The sequence below is a fragment of the Talpa occidentalis genome, unplaced genomic scaffold (genome assembly GCF_014898055.3).
Source record: "Talpa occidentalis isolate TD23 unplaced genomic scaffold, MPIMG_talOcc4v2.1 talOcc4.9, whole genome shotgun sequence".
Classification (NCBI taxonomy): Eukaryota; Metazoa; Chordata; class Mammalia; order Eulipotyphla; family Talpidae; genus Talpa; species Talpa occidentalis.
Window position 1 is genome coordinate 26,447,313 of NW_023605305.1, and position 22,662 is coordinate 26,469,974.

Sequence of the window (22,662 nt, forward strand, 5' to 3'; positions counted from 1 at the left end):
AAGTATAGTTATTCCTCTGGTATCCCTGCTTTTGCTCACCTGGTTTTTTTTGTTTGTTTGTTTGTTTTTGCTTTTTTACAAGAATGATTATAACTTTTACCTTCAATTCTCCATCATGCAGTTTGTGCAATTCTGCTAGATTGAGATTTCTTTCAGGATTTTTTGTTCCATCATTTGTGGAATGTTCCTCTGTCTCTTCTTTTTTAGTTTTTGGGGGTTAAGGGTTAGTTTTCTTTTCTTGTCTTGATGAATTGGCTTTATATTATGTTCACGATTGCAGGATACAATCCTAGGTTATTTACCCGGTATACTTAAGTGTTTATCACTTCACAGAGTGAAGCCTCTGTCCCTGCTCAGATGACCAGAGCACTGGCACCAGCAGGGGGTAGGAGCCAGGAGCCAGTGAAGCAGGATACCAGGAGGTTGTTACCAGTAAATATCAAGAGTTCAAGCCTCCTAAGACGCTGTGGGTACTGGAGTTGGGGACATACACTCACCCCCATCTCTTAAGCCAATTCTTCGGTTAAAATACCCCAAATAATTGCCTGTTAGCTTTAACATCTTAACTGTGGTTCATCTCTGGTGCATGTGGCCAGCTAATAGATGTAGCATTTGGAGGAGGCATGGGTACTGTAGAATCATGGGCTAGGGTTTGTTCCCTTCACCTGAGCCTTATGTCTGTTGCCAGTGCCTAGATGCTTTGAATTCTGGCTACTGGCACTACACCATTTAGTCATTATCTTGGCTTTGGCCTTGTAGAGGTAAGGCAGGTGTTTCACACAACATAGTCTACAGCTGATGATAACTGCCTTGTCTATGGGGAGACAGAGGTGAGTCTATTTAGCTCTTCCCACTAGTTCAGATTCTAGATATTTGTGTCTGAGTAGTTACCCCAAGTTCAACTGACATTCACCACCTTATAAGACCCCATGCTGGCAGTCCACTGTCCTTGAGCTCCCCTATTCAGGGATGCCTAATTGCTCTCTGGCAGTATAACATCTGCATTTGTAGTCGTCAGTCTACTGTTCCAGAGTTCTACTAAGGGTCTCTTCACCCCTACTCCTACAGTCCTCCCGAGGCTGGCCTGTCCTGCACACAGACTCCATGAGCCCCTCTCTCTGCCATAGCCCCCATGTTCTGAAGTTCCATATTTGGGTGTGAATCTTTTATTCAACAATGGCAGAGAGACTTTACATAATTATCACTCTTCCTTCTCTTGAAAAAGGAGTCCTAGTACATTGTTGGTGGGCATATAAAATGGCCCAGCCATTATGGAAAATTTAACAAAATACAGAGATACCATGTGATCCAGCATTCCCACTTTTAGGTATCTATATGAAGAATATGAACTCATCAACTAAAAAAAATAATGTTTACTACAGCGTTATTTACATAGCTAGAATTTGGAAACAACCTAAGTGCCCAAGGACAGAGTATTGGATAACAATGTGGTACGTATATACAATGAAATACTGCGCAGGTATAAGGAAAGATGAAAAGTTACTATTTACAGCAAAAATGGAAGGAATTCAAGGAAACTATGTGTAGAAAAGTAAGTCAGAAGCTAAAGTCATAAAGATAAATATTGGATGATTTCACATACAAGAGTAAAGTAAGGACTCAAAGCAGATGAAATGAAAAATAATTATAAACTAGCAGACGTTGATAACCAAAGTAAAGTTTCTGAGGCTGAGAGGGAGGGTGCAGGAGAAAGGGCCAAAAAGATAGATGGAGGGAGGGGGGATATAAAATACAATATAGATTCTTAAAATATTAAGTCATTCAACACAACTAGGCTTTATTAAAACAAAAATGAAAATGGGATAGAAGTTAAAAAATATAACATAAGGTTTATGGGCAGATTAATAAAGAATTCCCACAAACAATTTTCATGTTCTTCACATGTGCTCTTAAATAACTCCTTCATTGCTCAGAACCTCCTCTTACTCATAAAACTAATAACAGGATTGTAACTGGATTTGGGGGGGTACCTTCTTTTTTTTTAAGATTTATGTATTTATTTATACAAGCACTGGGGTACAGTCAGAAGCGGGGGGGGGGGGTGACAGAGTTCACCAGAGCCAGAGTGGAGAGCAGAACAGGCAGACTGAAGAAGTACACTGCTGAGGGGAGCAGAGGGCGGCAGGATCGAACTGGCGCTGCAGAGGCTGCGGGCCGCTTTGCAACCCAGCGCTCAACCGCTGTGCCACTGGGGAGGCCCATACCTTGATTCTTGACTGTGGCCAGGAAAGTACACTTTTCAAGTGATTCTACTGGCAGAGTCCATGGAAAAACAACTGCACAGAATGGTGGCAGTGTTCTGGCTTAAATGGGGTGCAGGGGGCTGCCCATCTACTCCTTATCTGGAGTTTACTGTGAAGGTATTCCTAGGTTTACTGGTTTCTTGGTCTTGGCAGGAGTTTCTAAATCATTCCCCCTTCTACTGCACTCCCGTGGTGTGCTTTTATCAGCCTCTGCAGCAGGTAGGGGTGTGGGACTGCCTTCCCCGCTCTGGGCATTTCTTGCCTCTCCCCTAACTTAATCAGCTCTGACAAGTGTTTCCAGGAGCCCTGGATATATTGGCCATTAATTTTCTTTAGGTATTGCTCTCTCTGCCCTAACTGCCTAAGAGAATCTCCTTCATGATTGTGAGAATTAAGTGAGTTATGAGTTAATTTACTACAAAGCTCTGAGCACAGGCACTCCATAAATGTTAGTTATTACTATAATATCCATCACAGTTATTGCTGAATAGATTTGGAAAGTGACCGGGAGCGACACCCCTGAGTACTGAGCCCTAGGTGATCTGGGCCAGCTGCAGCAGGGGCGCTTTGTGCTGGGGTTCCTGTGGGCCTGTGACTTGTTGTGTTGAAAATGGACCCAAATTTGTACCTGAAACTACCAGAACAGCACAGGTCATTCTCGGGTGGCCTTAGAGAAACCTTTCTAAGAGTTTCTCTGCCGAACTAGGAAATCTGATGTGAGAATTCTGCTAGGTCTGAGTAGAAAACAAGTCTTCCATTGAGTTAAGCTAAATAATTTCTAGCCTGCCCTGCCCCTGGCTTATCTCTTAAGTCTGGATTTTCTTTTTCTTTTTTTTTAAGATTTATTAATGTAATATGCATACAAGAATTGGGGTATAGGCTGGTGGTGTGGGGGGTGAGAAGATTCACCAGAGACAGACTGGGGAGCAGAACAGGCAAATCTACTGAAATCCACTGCTAAGGGGAGCAGCTAGCGAGACAGGAGAGGTCTGCTGCACCATGTGGGTCACCTCCCTGGCCGGGGATTGAACTCATGTTGCAGTAGCTGTGGATAGCTTCATAGTGCTGACACTTAACACCTTGCGCCACCAGGGAGGCCCCTTAAGTCTGCATTTTCTTTTCCAGCACTGAAACTGTCCTGTTTGCTGAACAATATTTAAATTTTTTAATCCCCTCTCCTTTTTATACCTGTTTTTTTTTTAAGAGGCATGTATTTTTATTTATTTATTTGTTTGTTTTGGTTTTTTTTTTTGTTTATTTGTCTGTTTATACATGCACTGGGTACAGTCAGAAGCGCGGGAGGGTGAGAGAATTCACCAGAGCCAGAGTGGGGAGCAGAACAGGCAGAAGGACCGAAGTACACTGCTGAGGGGAGCAGCGGGCGGCAGGAGAGGTCTGCGTGCCATGTGGGACCCTCCTCTGGTGGCCGGGGAGCAGCCGGGGATCGAACCGGTGCCGCAGAGGCTGCGGGCAGCTTCGCAACCCAGCGCTCAACCACCGTGCCACCGGGGAGGCCCCTCCTTTTTATACCTGTTAATCCTAATTCACTAACTCCCCACTCCCATGTCCCTTTCTAACTTTTCCCACGGAATGTGTATTTCTTCACCAGAGTGTGTATTTCAGGCCAGTATGTAGGCAGCATGGCTATATCCTAAGGACACAGCTATCAACTGCATAGTTATGTTCCTTGCCTTTTGGGACTTGCTATCTAGCAGTGATCTCAAACGTTTCGCCACATACCTTTGACATTGTAAGACTGGAGTATAAGGTGGTTGGAGGCTAAGAAGTTGCAATATAAGGCAAAACTCACAGATGAACAAGAGTTAATAGCTACATGAGGAAGGATGGAGGTGTTGTAGGGATAAGAGCGAGGACAGAAGGAATAACACATGTGGGAACCCTGAATAGGAGGGATTATGGCATATTGAAGGCAAAGCATGAGAAGGAAGAGCAGAGTGACTGGAGCCTCTGGGAAGGTGAGTGGGGTCAGATCATACCTGTCCTCCAGCCATCCCACCTTGTCTTGGATCTGCTTTCTGAAACAAGCACTCAAGCTTACAATGCCTTGTAAGCTCAGTCCCCCTTGTCCAGCCAGGATTCTCCAAGGTCAGTTCTCTTACCCTCTCTTCAGCTAACCTAATACCAGGTGTGTGGTTTCCAGGGTAATGACCTTTCTCAAGATTTACCCACAAGGAATGCGCCTTAGCCCATTCTCAGTGTTACAAAGATTTTAATGGCTCAGACATCTCTTTGTTAACCACTGAGACTCTAGAACAAAAGGCTAATAAAAGAAAAATGTGTCCAGAGGCATTTCTTTTTTTAGTTTCAAATTTTATTTTGATAACTTAAAAGGTGAACAAAACTTGTAATTAAAATCTTATCAAACTCATTGATTTGAAATATGTTTACATAGAGGACAGATACAGGAATTAAGTAACTTATGGTAGAGTCCATGTTCATTTAAAAATATTCTTCTTTCTTCCACCAAAAAAAACCTCTGTATTGGAATGCAATTAGCATTTTCTTTTATACTGCACTTCCCCTTTTTTTTAGTTTAGGTATCATTTCTGTTGCATACATTACTGACTTAAATGATGGGAACTGTACAAGATGGAGGCTGAACCTTCTTGCTTGAGCTGAACCCACAATCTGCCCCTGTACTGAACATCATGATTGCGTTCTCTAAAGTACATTTTATTTTTCTTAAGAAATACATGAAGTCCACAATAACAAAAACAAAGAGAAACCCCACCAACTGGGAGAACATTTTTGCACCCAACACTAATGATAAAGGACTGATCACAAAAATCTGCAAAGAGCTGATGAGACTCAGCAACAACAAAGAAAATAATCCAGTCAAAAAATGGGCAGAAGAGCTAAAAAGAAACTTCTCTGAAGAGGAAATGCAAATGGCCAACAGACATATGAAAAAATGTTCAACATCACTTGTAATCAGGGAAATGCAAATCAAAACTACCATGAGATACCATCTCACACCAGTGAGAATGGCACATATTAAAAAAACTAGCAACAACAAATGTTGGCGAGGATGTGGAGAAAAAGGAACTCTTGTGCACTGTTGGTGGGAGTGCAAACTGGTCCAACCACTATGGAGAGCTGTGTGGAGATTTCTGGACCTACTAAACATAGAGCTTCCATATGATCCAGCAATTCCACTCCTAGGTATTTACCCAAAGGACACAGAAACATCAATTCCAAAGAGCACCTGCACTCCTATGTTTATAGCAGCACTGTTTACAATAGCTAAGCTTTGGAAACAACCCAAATGCCCAAAAATAGATGACTGGATCAAGAAGATGTGGTACATATATACCATGGAATATTACTCAGCATTCAAAAAAGATAAACACATGCAATTTGCAGCAACATGGATGGCACTGGAAGGGATCATGCTCAGCGAAATAAGCCAAAAAGAAAAAGAAAAATACCGGATGGTCTCACTCATAGCAGGAATCTAGAAAACTTAAATAAGGGACCAGGAAAATGAATATAAGAAAGTGAAAATCAAAATCAACAAAAAAACTATGAACCAGAGACACTTTTTGGGGGGTGGGGGGGCGGGAGGGGAAGGATTGGGGTCAGAATGGGGCGTTTGCAATTGTATGGGGGAATATAAAAATAAAATTTAATATTTAAAAAAAAAAAAAAAAAAAGAAATACATGAAGTCCAACTGCTGAACATACCTCTTGAATCTCTGTGGCTGTAGACTTCATAACAGACTTATTTATGGGAATTTGCCTCCCTTCCAGATGGTCTTCTTGTTACAGCATATGTGGGAACCCTTAAGTAAGCAGGATATATACAAATGAATCCATCCTGGTGGACTGGAGTGCAGGTCCTCTTTCTTGGGGCGCTCACTGCTCACCAATCCATGTAGGTCGTACCTGGAGACATTTCAAGGCAACAGATCTGTCAGTCAATCCGGTGCTGTCCCCCACTGGCCTGTGTATAGGTGAGACTCGGGAGCATGTCCAGGTCCTGCTGGGTCATGTGAATGAGTGTTTAGGCCACTTTATGTGTCCCCAGCTATCCTTCCAGGGCCTTATTCTGGGGCCTTGCCCCAGCCTGTCACCTTGACAAAAGCTTTCTTCACATCCTTATTCCGGAGACTGTAGATGATGGGATTAAAGAACGCAGAGATGACGTTATAGAACAGCGCCAACTTCTTGTCCTCCTCTGGGGAAGACTCAGAGCCAGGCTTCATATACATGATCATGGCCGGCACGCAGAACATGGTGACCACAGTGATGTGGGAAGCACACGTGGAAAAGGCCTTGAGTCGCCCTTGAGTCGAACGGATCCTCAAGATGGCAATGAAGATGTTGATGTAAATGACAAAGATGAGGGAAAGTGGGACCAGGATGACACAAAAACCGAGAACGAAGTCTACCCGGTCATTGATTGAGGTGTCTGCACAAGCCAGCTTTAAGACGGCAGGGATTTCACAGAAGAAGTGGTTGATCTTGTTGGGGCCACAGTAGGGCAGACGCATGGCAAAATAAGTGTAGACAATAGCAGAGACGACACCCCAGAGTCCACAGAAAATGGCCATTGCCCCACATACCCATGGTTTCATGATGACCTTGTACCGCAGTGGGTGGCAGATGGCCACATACCTGTCTATAGACATGATGGCAAAGAGCCAGGACTCAGTGATGCCTAGCACCAAGAAAATGTACATTTGAGTTACACAGCTGGCAAAAGAAATGGTCTTCTTCTGGCTAACCAAATGTGCCAACATCTGGGGCACAGTTGTCGTGGTGTAGCCCAGATCTAACATGGAAAGAATGCCAATAAAGAAATACATGGGTGTGTGAAGACGTGAGTCCAGGCAGATGAGGGTGGAGATCAAACTGTTGCCCAGAATAATCAATGCATAGATTATCAGAAAGGCTGAGAAGAGCAGAGGAGTCTTCCTGGGGTTGAAGGAGAAGCCCTGAAGGATGAATTCAGTCACAGAGGACTGGTTCAGCTCTTGCATTGTGTTCTACCTACCTCTCAATGAAAAAGAAAGACACCAAATTCAGACAGAAGACTAGCTAAGCCAGGCACCATGGCAAGGAAGGGCTTGGGGTAGTGGTCAGTGCCCTGTTATGTTGAAACACCAGGAGACCCAACAGGATAGCCCATTTTGTCTGCCCTTGTCCACTGTCACCATTCCCAGGACAATGATGATACAGAAAGGACTGCCAACATCTGACCCAGACTCTGTCTCTGAGCCAATAGTAATTACCCATTTCAGCCTCAGTTTCCTCAGCTGTAAAACAAAACTATGCTAACTACTTTATGCAGAGTACATTATGCAAATCTCTACTTCTGCTTAGTAAGGTTGACAGATGTTTAGAGATAAATTTTGAGTACAGACTATGAAACTTGGCTATAGTGAGAGAACCAACGTGGTCCTGTTGAAGACACTGTACTATCCACTTTTATTTTACCCTCAGCAAGTCCGTGGGCCATGGCAGCTCTGACTAACCACCCACCCACTCCAGGGCAAGCTATATCTTGGCTTTATATTGTGTTGGGTGAATGACCTTGAGTGAACCTCTCATCCCTACCCTACCTCTTTGAAACGACTTCATCCAATACAAATGAGAATTGTCTCCTAGGAACAGGTTAACTGCAAGGACTGAATGATGTTTTGCCATGAGATGCATCACAGAAGACCTACCTTAAAAGTTACTGTACTTCTGGTGGGTTCTTTATTCCCAAGATGGAGATTCAGGTCCAAAACATGCAAGTGAGGGCCTCCCTGGTGGCACAAGAGGTTAGGATGCAACCTATGAAACTGTCCACAACCACTGCAGCACGAGTTCAATCCCCGTGGAGCAGCAGACCTCTCCTGGCTCGCCCACTGCTCCCCTCAGCAGTGCACTTCAGTTTGCCTGTTCTGTCCCCATTCTGACTCTGGTGAATCCTCTCACCCCCCACACCTCTGGCCTGTACCCCAGCTCTTATATACATACATACATACATACATACATACATACATACATACATCTTAAAAAAAAAACAACCATGCACATGAACATCCTGAGAATTTCCCTGATGCATTTGATGTTCACCATCAATTTTCACTTTCCCCACAGAAGTCAGCATTTCAGCATTGTTTCACTTCTTTCTCAATTTAACCTCCCTGAACCTCGGCCACTTCATGGAAAACAAAGGACAACATCATTATCTATCATGATGAACCTGGCCTCTCTGCCCCCATTTGGCTCAAAAATATAGAATTCAGCTTTGGGGCTGTTCCTTTCAAAGTACCCAGGCATTCTTTCTCCCTTGGAGTTCCATGATGATTTGGAGATGCATGTGGTAGGGATCATTATCTACATCTCAACAATGGGGAAACTGAGGCTCAGAGAAGGATTATATGGGAGACATTGAATCTAATCATCCCTCAGCAACAGGAAAGATTCCCATGAGCAACCTAACTTCAGCTAACCAGAACTCAACAAATCGGAATCCTTAACTCACTGAAAAATTTCTTTCCTTGATTCTCAGGGGGAGGCAGGGAAGAGGGACCCATGCCCAGCCCATTCTGTGCACCAGCCTTTAGGGCACTCTTTTTTTTTTAAAGATTTATGTATTTATTCATACAAGAACTGGGGTATGGGGCGGGGTGGTGGTGAGAGGATTCATCAGAAAGAGTGGGAAGCAGAACAGGCAGACTGAGTGAAATACACTGCTGAGGGGAGCAGCAGGCAAGACAGGAGAGGTCTGCTGCTCCATGTGGGTTGCTCCCTGGCCGGGCATCGAACTTGTTCTGCAGTGGCTGCACATAGCTTCATAGGTTTCGTCTTAACCCATTGCACCACCTGGGAGACCCCTTTAGGGCACTCTTTCTAAAGCAAAAACCTTGCTAGGCTATTTCACTGATCCTTCGATGACCCCTGTGTGAGGAACACCCGAAGAGAGTTAGACCAATATTCTGGTCTTACTCTTTAAAGTCACATGACTTTTGGTCACGAATCTCCAAGGCTAGTGGGTGAGTGCAGACAGTTTAGAGCGCTCTATAGCTGCTGCAAGGGCTGAAACAGAAAGCATCAGCCACCACGGCCCAAAGTTCTGCAAGCTGTGTCCCAGGTCACAGTGGGGGTTTGTCAAAGTTGACACTAGGACCCGGAACTCCTAGGTATCAACTGGTCAGCAACTTGGACTCATTCCCAGATCTAGGCAAGTCAAACCCAACTTGGAAATTCTGCAGGTCAGATAAATCCCCATTGGCTTCATGTTGCAAAATTTTATTGTTTCCTACTATAAGTTCATGACTTAACACAGTGCATGACACATAGTAAGACCCAATAAATATTTACTAAATGCTCAACAGATTGGGAGGCCCAAGAAGCCAGAAAAAAAAGATTATAGGTTTTCTTTCTCTCCCTATATCTTTTCCATCCAATCCTTAGAGATCCAGAGAAAATTACCTGTGTCTGGAGGTCATGAGTGCCCCAGGGAAATCAAGGTACAAGTTGGTTCAGGGGGGACAATTGGGAGAATTGGCACCAAATACTATGAATCTTTCTACCATTTCTCACACTCTTATTCCAGCCATTAAAATTATTATTATTATTATAGCAAAAAGAACATGCTATGTTATTATAATGTTACATATGCTGGGCACATTTCATGCATTACTTTATTTTATCCCCATAACAAGAGTGACAATTGCAAGATTTAACATTAAATATGGGCACCCTCCAATCAGAATATACCCACATGAGAAACAAGCAAACCTGCAGCAGCATGCCCACAAGCTGAACATGAGCCTGGCACCCAGTCTGTGGGGTGGGCATTTTGACTGTACCCATTTTATATGTAAGAGGTGTCCAGGGTCACACTCAGAGTCAACTCCAGAGTCTGTGCTCGTGAGCACCAGCCTCTCTTACATCCGAGACAATAATGTGGAGGTCGTCCCGGGTCCCCACCATGTACTCACTCACTTGCTCTGTCATTTCCTGTCTCCTGGGGAAGCAGCTGATATGAAGAGGGCAGGAGGAGCAGAAACACTGGCCAAAACCCAGGGCAAGTGAAGCTGGTGAGTAGCTAGATGCTCAGGTCAACCGGACCCAGGAAGGCAGCACCCCAGGCTGCAGGCACCTCTCCCTGCACACAGTGACACAGCCTCTTGCTGGTCCCTCTTGAGCCCCAGGTACCCCTCTGCCTTCTGCATCATGGTCTCTGCCTTCCCAGAGAGCTGCATGAGGGGGTGGGCATCATGATGGGAGGTGAGATCCCAGGCAGGTGATGCCAGAACTAGCCTCTCCACATGTCCTCCTCGTGCTGTGTCCAACAGCCCCTGGAATCCTCAGTGTATCTGGGGAGGAGAGAATAGGCTGGCTGTGGGCACAGTGGTATTGAGGGCATAGCCTTCTCTGAGGGCCTGGGATGTGCTATGGCAGGGGAAAGATGGGCTGAGTCATGGGAACCAGGGAGGATTTGGAGTATCCTGGGAGATGGAAGAGAAAGCAAATGTGAAAGAGGCATCTGAGCTGGCATCTCACAGGAGACCCGGAATGAGCAGAACAGAGACAGTGCCGCCAACAAGGATCAGTGTACACAGGGAGACAAATGAGGGGTCGGAGAACCACAGAGGCAGGGGAGAGCAAAGGGATGGAAACTAAAGACAGAACCAGTGGTCACAGAGGAGCTGGAGCCAGGCCGCGGGAGCAAGCTCTGACTCTCAGGACCCTGCGGGCTGAAATGAGGTGGCTGGCATTCACTCGCCCACACCTTCAGAGCCCACTTCTCATGGGTGCCCAGAACTGCGGCTCCCTAACCACTATGGGGGAAACGCTGCCTTCCAGGGAAGACCCTGCCCCCGCTGGGCAGCCCAGGCCTAGACCTGGTGTCCTAGCCGAGGAGGATGACCACCACCCTCAGAGACTGTGACTGCCCAGGGTCTGTGCCCGCAGTTGGCAAGGATGCACTGCAGGTGGGCTTGGGCGGAGTCCTCGGTGAGCAAGCTCTGGGTCTTGCTTTTATACCCTCTGGGCTGTAGGTCTCTCCCTGAGCCCTCAGCTGCTGCCCAGGATCACTTAGGAAGCTTCAGAGAGTCTCCAAACCTGGGGCTGAGGCACTCTTGGAGAAGCCTGTCCTTAGCAGAGGCTGAGCACACATCCTTGCAGTCCCTTTGCAAAAGAAGCTCCAACTCCTGTTCACATCCTCCCAGGGACAGGAGGCTCCACGCCTTCAAGGCAGCTTAGGTAGCCTTGGCTCTGCCCTTCATAATCCTTTCTCATACATAAGCTTAGAGCAAGCACCTGTCCCTTCGGTGATCAACGGCGTGTTCTCCCACCTCTCACCACACTCTCCTCTCTCTTCCAGAAGTCTCGGTCCCCATGACTAGCACTTACCTGGCCTGCCTTTTTTTTGAAGGTATGTAGGGCTGTCTGGGTCACCTTCTCTCCTCTTGATAAGCCCTTGTGCCCTGGTCCCTCCCATTTCCCCTGGTTGGATCCCTGCCCACATCCAGTGTGTCATGCCAGGCAGCAGCCCCAGCAGACACGTGGCACTGAAGGCACAGAGGTGGCCCCGCCCCTCCGCTCAACCACTGAAGGCACCAAAGAACAACCTCCAGGCAAGTAACTGGTGCACAGACCACCCAGGGATTTGTCATCAGACAGACTTGGTCACTGTGACCTGGCCAAGTCACTGAGTGTCCCTGCTCCGTAAAATGGGGCTGTGTTCCCTCTGTCCTAAAAGTACTTGATACTGGGTTTTTTGGGTAGCCATTTTGGGCAAGACAAGAGATATGTCTGGTGTCTGTAGTGATATATGTACAATGGTGTGTACGTGGAGTGTGTGCATGCACATATACTACGTATAAGCATGTATGAGGTAGAGGATATGCTCATGCACACACACTAAATGGCTGCAGCATTATTGTCCCCATGTGACAGATAACAGAAATGGAAACTCAAGGCATTAAGTGACCTGTGCAGAGCTGAGCGTGACTTTGTCTGACCAACCAGATGTCCTCCTAACCTTTCCTGCACCCAGTGTTGTGACTTGAGACAGGCCAGACCTGAGGCAGGGAGCCAGACCTCTCTGCTGAGAAGACAGTCAGTTGTTGATATGAAGTGAGGGCTGCTGGCTGAGCACTCTCCCGGGAGCAGAGACTTCTGAGGGCGGTGGGCTCCTGCTTTGCACATACTCTCGGGGTGTCAGGGAGGAAAGCAGGAAGGGGTCAGCATTTACTAATACCTTCTATTTCATTCTATTCTATTCTATTTCATTCTATTCTTCTATTTCATTCTTCTATTCTATTTCATTCTCCAGCAACTCTGTGAGAGAAGCCGACTTTGCACTCAAGAAGACACTGAAGATTAGAGAGGTGAACGAAGGACTTGTCTGAGGTAAGACAGTGTGGGAAGCAACCAACATCCCAGCCTGCCTCACTGTGGGGAGCTTCTGCCTCACTGGGCTTGGGGCTGGAAGGGTGACCGCAGGGACTACCCGAGTCTCCATTCTCAGCTTTCTGACTCTTCCTAGATGAACCCCAGTCTTCAGGAATCCTGAGGCCTCTACCTCAACTGCAAGGTGGGAATAGAGGATCCCAATGCTCAGTTCAGGGGCCATTCCATGGTGGAGCTAGCTCCAGGGGCAACGCCCAAAATGTCCTGGGAGCATTAAACTTCCTGGCTGTGTCTTTCCTCCAGCCCAGGGCTCCACACTCTGTTTACCAGCTTGGTCAGGGGGGAGCCCACAAGGGCTTTTCTGGATTGGAAATGTACCCTTAAACCTCACTCCCATATGAAGAGGACTCCTGGGTCTGCCGGGCAAGCCCCTCCCTCCAGGGCTGCTGTGCACCCCACACACTTAAAAGAGATGCAGATCTCCCCAGCAGGGCCGCCTGCTAAGAAGGGGTGCACTGCCTTCTGTGCACCTCGAGAGAGTGGGAGAAACCAGACTGACGCTGCAGAAGAGAAGGAGCCCTACAAGCAGAACTTGCCGCTGGGCACCTGTAGGTGGGAATCAGGCCGCTGGTAGGGTTTCCTTTCCTGGGCACTGCCCCCCTCCCCAGCTCCCAGGCTTCTCTGCCCCACACACTGGGGGAGCAGACCAGCACACTTGCCCTCACTGATCAGCAGTGGGGTGTTACTTTCGTGGTCCCTTTCTGGAGCAACCTCCCACACCCAGAACTTGTTCTGGAAGCCCCTGACAGCCCTGACAGGAATCCTGTCCTGCTACTCCCCCAGAAGAGCAGAGGCTGAGGCGGAACATAAAGCACGGGCAGGTGGAGGAGAGTGACTATAATACAGTGTTTTCCTTGTGTGAAGGCTTTAACCATCTCTTCCCAGGGCCTTGGAGAGAGACAGTAAAGCGCGGTGCTCAAGAGTCTGGCAGGCGCTGTAGCCAGAGACCAGGATTTAGACCTGGTCCTGCCACTTGTTAGCTTGGTGAGGGCAGAGCAGAATCTGGTGTTAAGCAAGCAGGGAAAACAAGCAGCGGAACGGAGCTCTGGAAGCAGCCTGCCCATCTCTACCAGGTAATGTGGAGAGAGCTAAGGAACACAGCATCTGCGGACGACCTGGGTCTTGGGGGGCGGGGAGTGGTGGGGTCTGGGTGGCAGAGTGCAGACACGGAGAAGGCCAAGTGGTGAGGGGAACTGTGGCTCGGAGGGGAGGGCGCCCCAGCCGCCCAGACTGGGATCCTTTTGGTAGCGATGCTATTTATATCCTGGCTCTAGAGTCTCCCTGAGGCACTGGTGAATTGGAAATTAGTTAGAAACATTAGATAGATTTGAAAATTAGAACCAGACAAGAAAGTCATTACATTCTGGTGTAAAGTGTGAGAAAGAGCGTGACTGATGACACAGAATCCTCTGGGGCTGGGGAGGGTGAATCGGGAAGGGAAGCCACTGAAAAAGTGCAGGTCTGGGCAGGAAGGCGGGCATGAGCTCCTCTTTATTCACAGCCCTCATCTTCCTGGGCTCAGGGTGCGCCATTTGCACTAACCGAACCCTATTTTGGAAGTTTCCCTTCCCAGTATCCAGGATTCAGAACTTCATAGCTCTCCTCCTGCCTTCACAGACATTTCTGGTCTGGGGCATTTTTAGTCTTCATCCAATTACTGACATTCCCTAAAGCGCAACACACAGACATCACACCATCTTTTCTGGACCGTAGTCTGGATACCATCTTCTGAAGCTGGGCCATATCCAGACAGTATTGCTATCTTCCAGAACTTCACCATCATCCTGTAGCAATCAGTCCTCAGTCATGTTTCTCTCCTGTCTTCTGGATATTTAGATGAAATGAAAATGCCACAAGAGCTCCTCTCTCCTCTCTCCGGGCCTCCTTCTACCCAGCTTCCTATTATCTAAATGTCTACCATTTATTGAACACTTTCTAGAAACCAGGAATATATTCTATAATTGGGGAGATATTACTCCTATTACTTTGAGGACTGTGGGACTCAAAGTTTAAGCGACTTGGGAGTAGGCAAAGAGGCTACAAGATACAAGGGTGTTGATTTCCAAGGCTGTACTCTATATACCCTGCTATAGCCTCATCTCCTGTCTCCAATTCCCAGAAGGAATCTCCTGTTAACACAGTCCTATTCAGCTAACTCGGCCCTTCCTTTGGTGCTCATGACACCGATGTAATCACAGGTTTCCAGCCTGGTGTTCCTGGTATCAAAGAATACCAGAGCTGATTCTTTGGAGAGGCCAAGGGCAAAAGTTTCATTTAAAGATAGGCCCTGGAGCTGCCCAAGATCACACAGCGAATCAGGAGCACAGTCAGGACTAGCACGCAACTCTTCTGATTTTCAGACTCACTCCATTTATATTAACCCCTTTTATCTGTCTAGTGCTTTGTATTTTGCACAATGTCTTGACATACAGTATCTCACATGCTCTTTGCCATAACCCTGTGCACAGATGTCTCAGCTCTATCTAACAGATGGGGGACTAAGTTCAGTGGAGGTGAAGGGACGTGTCCAAAGTCACACAGTTGGGTGAAAACAATGGAACGATCAGGAAGAGTTCAATTTAAAATGTGGTCATGGAATGGTAATTGTAAGGATTTGACAGAAAATCTCACAGCTACCCAAACACAAGAAACAAAGTACAGACAAACTCCAGGAGTTCTGGGGTTAGCAAGTCAGGAACCAGAATCACTGTCTCAGTTGCTCAGAGCTGTGAGGGCTCTCCTCTCTTCTCAGCACATCTGCTCTGTTGTCATTTCTACAAGGTCTCCCATTTTCTTTTTCATAGTGTCAGCTCCCCTGTGGGTTACCGCCACACCAGCTCTGGGTTGAGAGGACCCCACCGCCCACAGACAGAGGCTTTCAGTGTCATCATTTTAAATTCTCAGCAAAGAATTGTCCCCCAGGTTGAGATAAATGGATGCCTTTGGTGGAATTCAGCGTGGCCAGGGCTTTGGGTACATCCCCTACTACAAACACGGCTACCTAATGCCTTACGTGCTATGAGTGAGGGTGGTCTCAATACAAGCCCTATGTGGACATTAAGCCCTTCTGTATTCTTTTACAGGTATGAGTCCAGACCTTCTGACTTATTTCCCAGAGCTGACCTAGCTTTCTTTCCCTTTTCATCCTACTCAACAAAGGTTTGACCAAATCCAAACCACGTAAGTGTTGTGTGTGTGTGTTCCAGCTTCAGTCAACTCTGTTCTTCCTCCTCCAAGGCCAAGGAGAGGACAGGGAAGTCCTTGTCTTTCTTTAATAGGGAGGCACCATGCAGAGCCTTGGCAAGGAGAACCACAGCTCTGTGTCTGAGTTCATCCTCCTTGGCTTCTCCAGCGAGTCCCAGGTCAGAATGGCCCTGTTCATCTTCTTCCTCCTCCTCTACCTCATTACCCTTCTGGGTAATGGACTCATTGTCACCCTGATTTACCTGGATTCAAACCTCCATACACCCATGTACTTCTTTCTCAGTATCCTCTCTTTGGTGGACATGAGCTATGTCACCACTACCGTGCCCCAGATGTTGGTTAATATGTTATGTCCAAGGATGACTATCTCCTGGGGAGCTTGTGTGGCCCAGATGTTCATTTTCTTGGTTCTAGGCATTGCTGAGTGTGTTCTCTATGCCATAATGGCCTATGATAGGTATGTGGCCATTTGTTTCCCCCTTCATTATACCCTCCTCATGAGCCGTCTTATTTGTGTCAAGATGGTCATAGTCTGTTGGATCATTGGTGTAGCTGGGGCCCTGATCTACACTGTCTTCACCATGCATCTGCCTTATTGTGGCCCTTACAAGATTAACCACTTCTTCTGTGAGGTCCCTGCTGTCCTGAAGTTGGCCTGTGCAGATACATCCTTCAATGACAGATTGGACTTCATCTTGGGTTTCATTCTACTTTTGGTTCCACTCTCCCTCATCTTGGCCTCTTATGTTCGCATCTTTGTTTCCATCTTAAGAATCCACTCAACCCAGGGGAGGCTCAAGTCCTTCTCTACGTGTGCTTCACACGTCACTGTAGTCACCATGTTCTATGGACCAGCGATAATGATGTACATGAGACCTGGCTCCTGGTATGATCCAGAGCGGGACAAGAAGCTGGCCTTGTTCTACAATGTTGTCTCTGCCTTCCTCAACCCCATCATCTACAGCCTCAGGAACAAAGACGTAAAGGGAGCCTTTCTAAAAGTAGTTGGCGACCGAAGGACAGCTCAATGACCCAAAAAGCACCTCAGAGCTGTTCAGAGTCCCAGTCAGACTTGATGGGGCTCACATGGTATCATAAATTACATCTATCCTGACCACCCTTGGCCTCCCTGGGATGTGAGCAGCCAGAAAACATGTAGGCATCCACAAACTGAAGTTCTCACTGTTGGTTAGAGAACATTCAACTGCCACCACCCAAAGACTCAGTTGAGTAATAAAAGCAAAGGATTTCTTCTGTGAAGACTGAATTTATGGTCACGGCTCTATTGTTTTTCCCGGGCTCTCTGCTCATCTGAGTTTCACATGATCAGTCAAGAGTTTCACATGATCAGTCAAGTGTTTAACACACACACATGCTTTTGTACAATGTAAAGGATTTGGGGGTGAAAATGAAATAAAAAGTAGAGAGATTATGCAGAAACACAGTCTTGCATTGCTGTCTGGATACACTTACAAGTAATAACTAAAATTGCTTTTTTGCACTAGGTGCAAAATCTAAGCTAGGATTAATATAAACTCCAAACTAGAATTAATTTAAACATGTATGTGCAACAATCTGACTAATGATTAGTCTGGTCCAGGCTCAGATTGTGAGACTTTCACTTAGTTTTACATTTTAAATGTCACTGTATTTTGAGAAAATAAATGTTTCATAAAAGAAATTTATATATGTTTATATGCATATCTATCTCTGTATATCTTTATATCTCTCCATATGTATAATTTTTCTGTTTCATTTGTAATTCTCTGTTTGCTAGTGAATTTCGCATATTTTCATAGGATTGGTGGTGGTATCATCTAGTGTGGGAGACTCTCGAATTGGGGGGACATATAGGTACAGATATATATATATATATATATGTACACACACACATACACAGAAAGATATACACACACACAGAGAGATATTATAGAAATGATGTAATATATTCCATTTTCTTAAATTCAAAATAAATACTTGTCAATATTTTGTCATATTTAGTCTGAGTCTTCTTTTCTTTTTTAAAAATTGAAGCGGGGGTGGAACACAATAGACTATGGTGGAGGACTATGGATATTTGGTGGTGAGTGTGGTATGGCAACAATACCTGAACATGGAGAGCCTCGACCTATAAAACACAAATGATATTATAAACCAAATTTATCTCAAAAATTAAATTAAAAAATAATAATAAATAAAAAACAATTAATACGCAGATAAAGATGAAGTGCCCTTTGAATATTCCTAGCTCCCCTGAAATTAATCACAATCATTAAGCTGAAGTCTACTCACAATGTTTTTGAAACTTTTGCTAATATCCAGTCATCTCCGTGAGCTATATATAGAACTGTTCTTATATGAGTTTAAAAATTTTTATGGTGGCATGATATCAGAATCGTTCTGAAAAAAATTTACTTCAACCTCATGCCTCTCATATTTGCCTATTTGACAATTTTAGGCTTAAAATATTCTATTTAATGAGTATTTGAATATGCCACATTTAGTTTATCTAATTTTCTATTACTGACCATTTGTTTATTTCCATTTTTTTCACTATTTAAACAATTCTGCAACAAATGTCTTTGGACACATCTCCACATACAATTTTTTTCTAGGATTCATGTGTAGAGTGGACTTGTGAAATTGTAGAATCAAAGAAATTTCAAATTTGCTAGATATTCCTGTTATTCTTCCAAGCAGTTATTTCAGGCTATAACCTCTAGTTTTCATAAGCACTTGATACTGTTTCTCTAGCTCAAACATTCAAATGTCCCCATCTTTCTCATGAGTGGAAATTAGTAGCATTGTTGTTTTGTTTCGTTTGTAATCTGCTGGTGCTGGTGATAGTGGCAGTGCCTACAAGGGAGGCTATGGAATCAGACTTCTGTGTACTAATCTCAGCTCTACCCTTTACCAACGCAGTGATGATGGGCAAGCTACTTAACTTCTCTTGTTGTAGAAATGAATTCTAGCCTTTTACCCAGGCAGAGGAAGAACAAGAGGTACTTCAGGAATGGTGAGGTCAGGAGAAGCTTTATTACTCATGCATGAGGTCCCAGACGTGGGTAGCCCATAAGGTCTGAGCACCTGTTTAAAGACCAAAGATTCCTTTTATACACAACTCTGCCCATATCTGTTACATTGATAACATCGTTTTTCATCAGGCACAACCATTGCTGCAAAGTCCCCAGACAAGGGGGGCAAGGCAAGGGGGAAAGATGCAGGCATTCGGGGATGGCCTTAGAGAGAGAGAGACCAGCTTGGTCGGCTGCCCGACCTTGTAGATAAGAGTGCTGAGGCCCTGGCCATGAATCTTGAAAGGAAAGGAGCTGTAAGTAAGCAAACTTGTTGATTATGCCTGTGCTGGAGTGTTCATTGCACCTGGGCTGGAAGTTTTGCTGGAATCTTTATTATATTTATTTGCTCAATAATATATTTTCGCTTCACTCTGAGTCTCAGTTTCCTCATCTGTTCATGAGAGGAAAATAGCATAAATCTCAGAAAATTTCTGGAAGGATGAAACGAGATAATAGATATACAGCAATACAAGTTATATTATAATGAAAAATAAATAGTAGGTGTTCAAAGAATACGAAATATTGTTTGCCTTTAATTGATTTGTAGCTTATTACACACTTTGGATATCCAGTCTTTTTCTATTACATGCATTAAAAATATCTTCTCTCAGTTTGTTACCGAAGTAGTACATGTTAATTCTTAAAATTTAATAAAATAGAGGTGAACAAAAAGAAAATGAACATCATTCTCAACCTTAGACCTGGAATAGTAATTATTGTTAATATTTCAGTGTCTACATTTCAGGTATTGAAAGTTTATATTGCCTTTATTAATGTTTTTAAGAAATATAGTATAATTCTTAATTTACTATTTATGTAATATTAAAAATGAATTCTACAGTATATATTCTTTTAAAACTTGATTTAATCATTTAACAATAGACTTTGGCACTTATTCATGTTGATTTGTTCTCATCAGAAGAGTATTCTTTTCATCTTCTTTTGATGAATAGAAAAAAATAACGGTTTCTAATGAATAGAATTCATTAGAATGAATGGATTTTTCCCTTATGATTTTTCTTAAATGAACACATGTCAGATTTCACTGAGCTTATTAATTCATGAACCAGTAAGATGTCAGGACTGGTTCAAAGGAGAATTTCCCTTTGAGAAAGTCACATTCTCTACTGGATAAATTTCATTTGTATTGCTATGAATTGAAATCATTTACATTAGTATGGACAAAGAGCATTCGCTTTGTTAACCATTTTCTATAATTTAACGGTTACCCCTGCAGAGTTGTAAAATATCCTAATACATAGACAGCCAGTTAAAGGACTATATACCTCTATAAAGCCAGATAATCCTCAGAGGAGCTGGACAATACCCAGAATTATACTGAAAAGTCACCAAGAAATTCCTTTTGCATTTGTGCAATCTTAGATGATTTTATTCTTGACAATATCTGCCATTGTGATTTTAAATAATGCTCAGAGATTATTCTGGATGATAAAACAAGATGGGTCCCTTGTTCGCCTCACAGTTTACAGGGTAAAACAAGAACATCACCCACATGGGTCTTCTCCAGTCTGCTTTGCAAACCCAGAGACACACAATGTTCAGCGATTCTGAAGGTCACAGAACTAACGTCCACCTGGAGTTTTCATAAGGACTCTCAAATTGTAATTCTAAGTCCCTCTATTACTCATAGACAGAGACTGGAAAGCTGAACCCAAGAAATTCCATCATATTTTGCCCACACTACCTATTAATTTGGGTGAAATCCTCTACTACAAAGGCCCCCAAATTTGCTAAGGCTCCTGCTGGCCAGGGAGTGCTGTTTCTTACCATCTGTGAGATTGGGATCTTGTAAACCAGATCCCAGGAGAATTTTCCCTGGAGGGCTTTTTGGAGATTGACTTTGCCTGCAAAGCCAACCCTAGCTATTCAACAGCAGCTTGCTGTGCCTGATTAAAAGACAATAATTCTCAAAGACATTCCTTGTGATGCAATCAACTTGGCCAAGTACATCCTGGGTTAAAGGAAAATGCATTCTTATTGAACCTAATTGAACTTGCTCTGTGGAGTCTTGGGTAGGCAGTCAATGTTAAGGAGTTTGCTCTCTCCCACGATCCGCTGGCAGGACTCAGTTCCTCAAAGCCATTGGCACAAAGTTTGCATTCCCTTGATGGTTGTTGGCTGGTGGCCATCCTCAGTTTCTTGCCCCATGGGCCTCTCCACAGGGAACTTAACAAGTTTACTTATTTCATCAGAGCAAGTAATTGAGAAGAGCTGGAGAGAGAGAGAGAGAGAAAGGGAGAGAAAGAGAGAGAGAGAGAGAGAGAGAGAGAGAGAGAGAGAGAGAGAGAGAGAGAGAGAAGAGAGAGAGAGAGAACTCAAATAAAATGGAAGTCATGGTCTCTTCTAATTAAATCTCATAAGTGGTATCACTTTTATTCTATTTTGTCTATTAAAAGACCAGCATCAGGTCTGGCCAAGGGGAGGTCACCCAGTGGTGTGACCACTGGAAGGTAAGGGTCACCTGGGGTCAGCTAAGAACGCTGCCTGGCCAGGAGGTGCATGAATGGGGATGGACAGGAAACACCACTTTGGTGACCATCAACACGCTTGGGAAGCCTGATGATTAGATGAGATTAACCAGGGGAGGCACATGCTCATTGACCTCTAGGTTCTTTATCTCATTCTCACAAGAACCCTGGTAGAGAAAATGACCTTATTTTCTAAATCACACAGGCACAGGAGATAAACTGATTTGTTTCCCACTCAGCAAAGGGCAAAACTTGTCTGTCTGGCTTGGAAGCTTGTGTTCAGCCTCTGGAGAAGATGATTCCCTCGCAGCCTGTCCTAGCAAGTCCCACCAGGCTGCAGACTGACATTGACCAAAGATGCCCTGAAGGTCTTCAGTTGCTCTTGTCCACCTTGTCCTTTCTTCCTGTGTGGACAGAAACGATTTCTCCTTGGTTTTCCAGCACTGCTTGGGTCATTTTATACTTTTTAAGACAGAATATTGTTATGTGTACACTAGGATGAATTTAATTTGTAAAACATTTCCTATTTTGTTAGCTCACATTCTGCCTCCTTCCAAAAAGGAGTTGAAGCAGCTGTTTCCCACAGATGTAAATTTGCTAGCCAGAAAAAAAAAAGTTGTCAAGTCCTTTATCTGGGTTTTGGGGAGGATATTAAGTTTGTGGCCCTTATGGGACTTGCCTTTGGTGAGTGTGTTGCTGCAGGCGGAGATCTGGGGATGGACTATGAGCCAGCAGTGTGCCCACAGGAGGGCACACAGCACTGGGAGCCTTCTAGAATTGGAGATCTAGCTAGCTAAACCCAAACACAAACCCGTCCTCCCCTACCCTCCCCGCCCCTAGCCACCCCACCATAAGCAACTTCTCTGAAGCTCTGGGCTGCTTTCCATCCTCCAAATGCACCATTTGTTCAACTTAGTCAGTCCTCTCTGTCCAGCCCTGTGCCAGGCACTAGCAACGCAGACAAAGGTGACACTGTGACCTGAAGGGGGGACTTTGTGGTCATCTTTCTTCATTTGTGTCTTTGCATACTCTGTTCCCTATACCTGGACAGTCCTTCTCTGTCTCTCAAGCTCCTATTATCTTTTGAGACCCAATTCAAATATCACCTCTTCTGTGAACTCAGGGTGGGCGGCCAGAAGAGGGCCTCCTTGGCTAAGTCAGGGAAGGCTGGAAAAGAAACAGCCCTCC

General features: G+C 44.8%; 2 protein-coding genes across 2 annotated transcripts; one reads left to right on the forward strand and one right to left on the reverse strand.

The window, feature by feature from the left end:
• Nucleotides 1-6,328: 6,328 nt before the first annotated feature.
• On the reverse strand, nucleotides 6,329-7,267 carry LOC119237064 (olfactory receptor 2A12-like). Its single transcript, XM_037501043.1, has one exon. It carries the CDS (start codon nucleotides 7,265-7,267, stop codon nucleotides 6,329-6,331), a length of 939 nt encoding a protein of 312 aa, XP_037356940.1.
• Nucleotides 7,268-15,991: 8,724 nt separating this feature from the next.
• LOC119236995 (olfactory receptor 2A12-like) lies at nucleotides 15,992-16,939 on the forward strand. Its single transcript, XM_037500928.1, has one exon. It carries the CDS (start codon nucleotides 15,992-15,994, stop codon nucleotides 16,937-16,939), a length of 948 nt encoding a protein of 315 aa, XP_037356825.1.
• The last annotated feature ends 5,723 nt before the right edge of the window (nucleotides 16,940-22,662 follow it).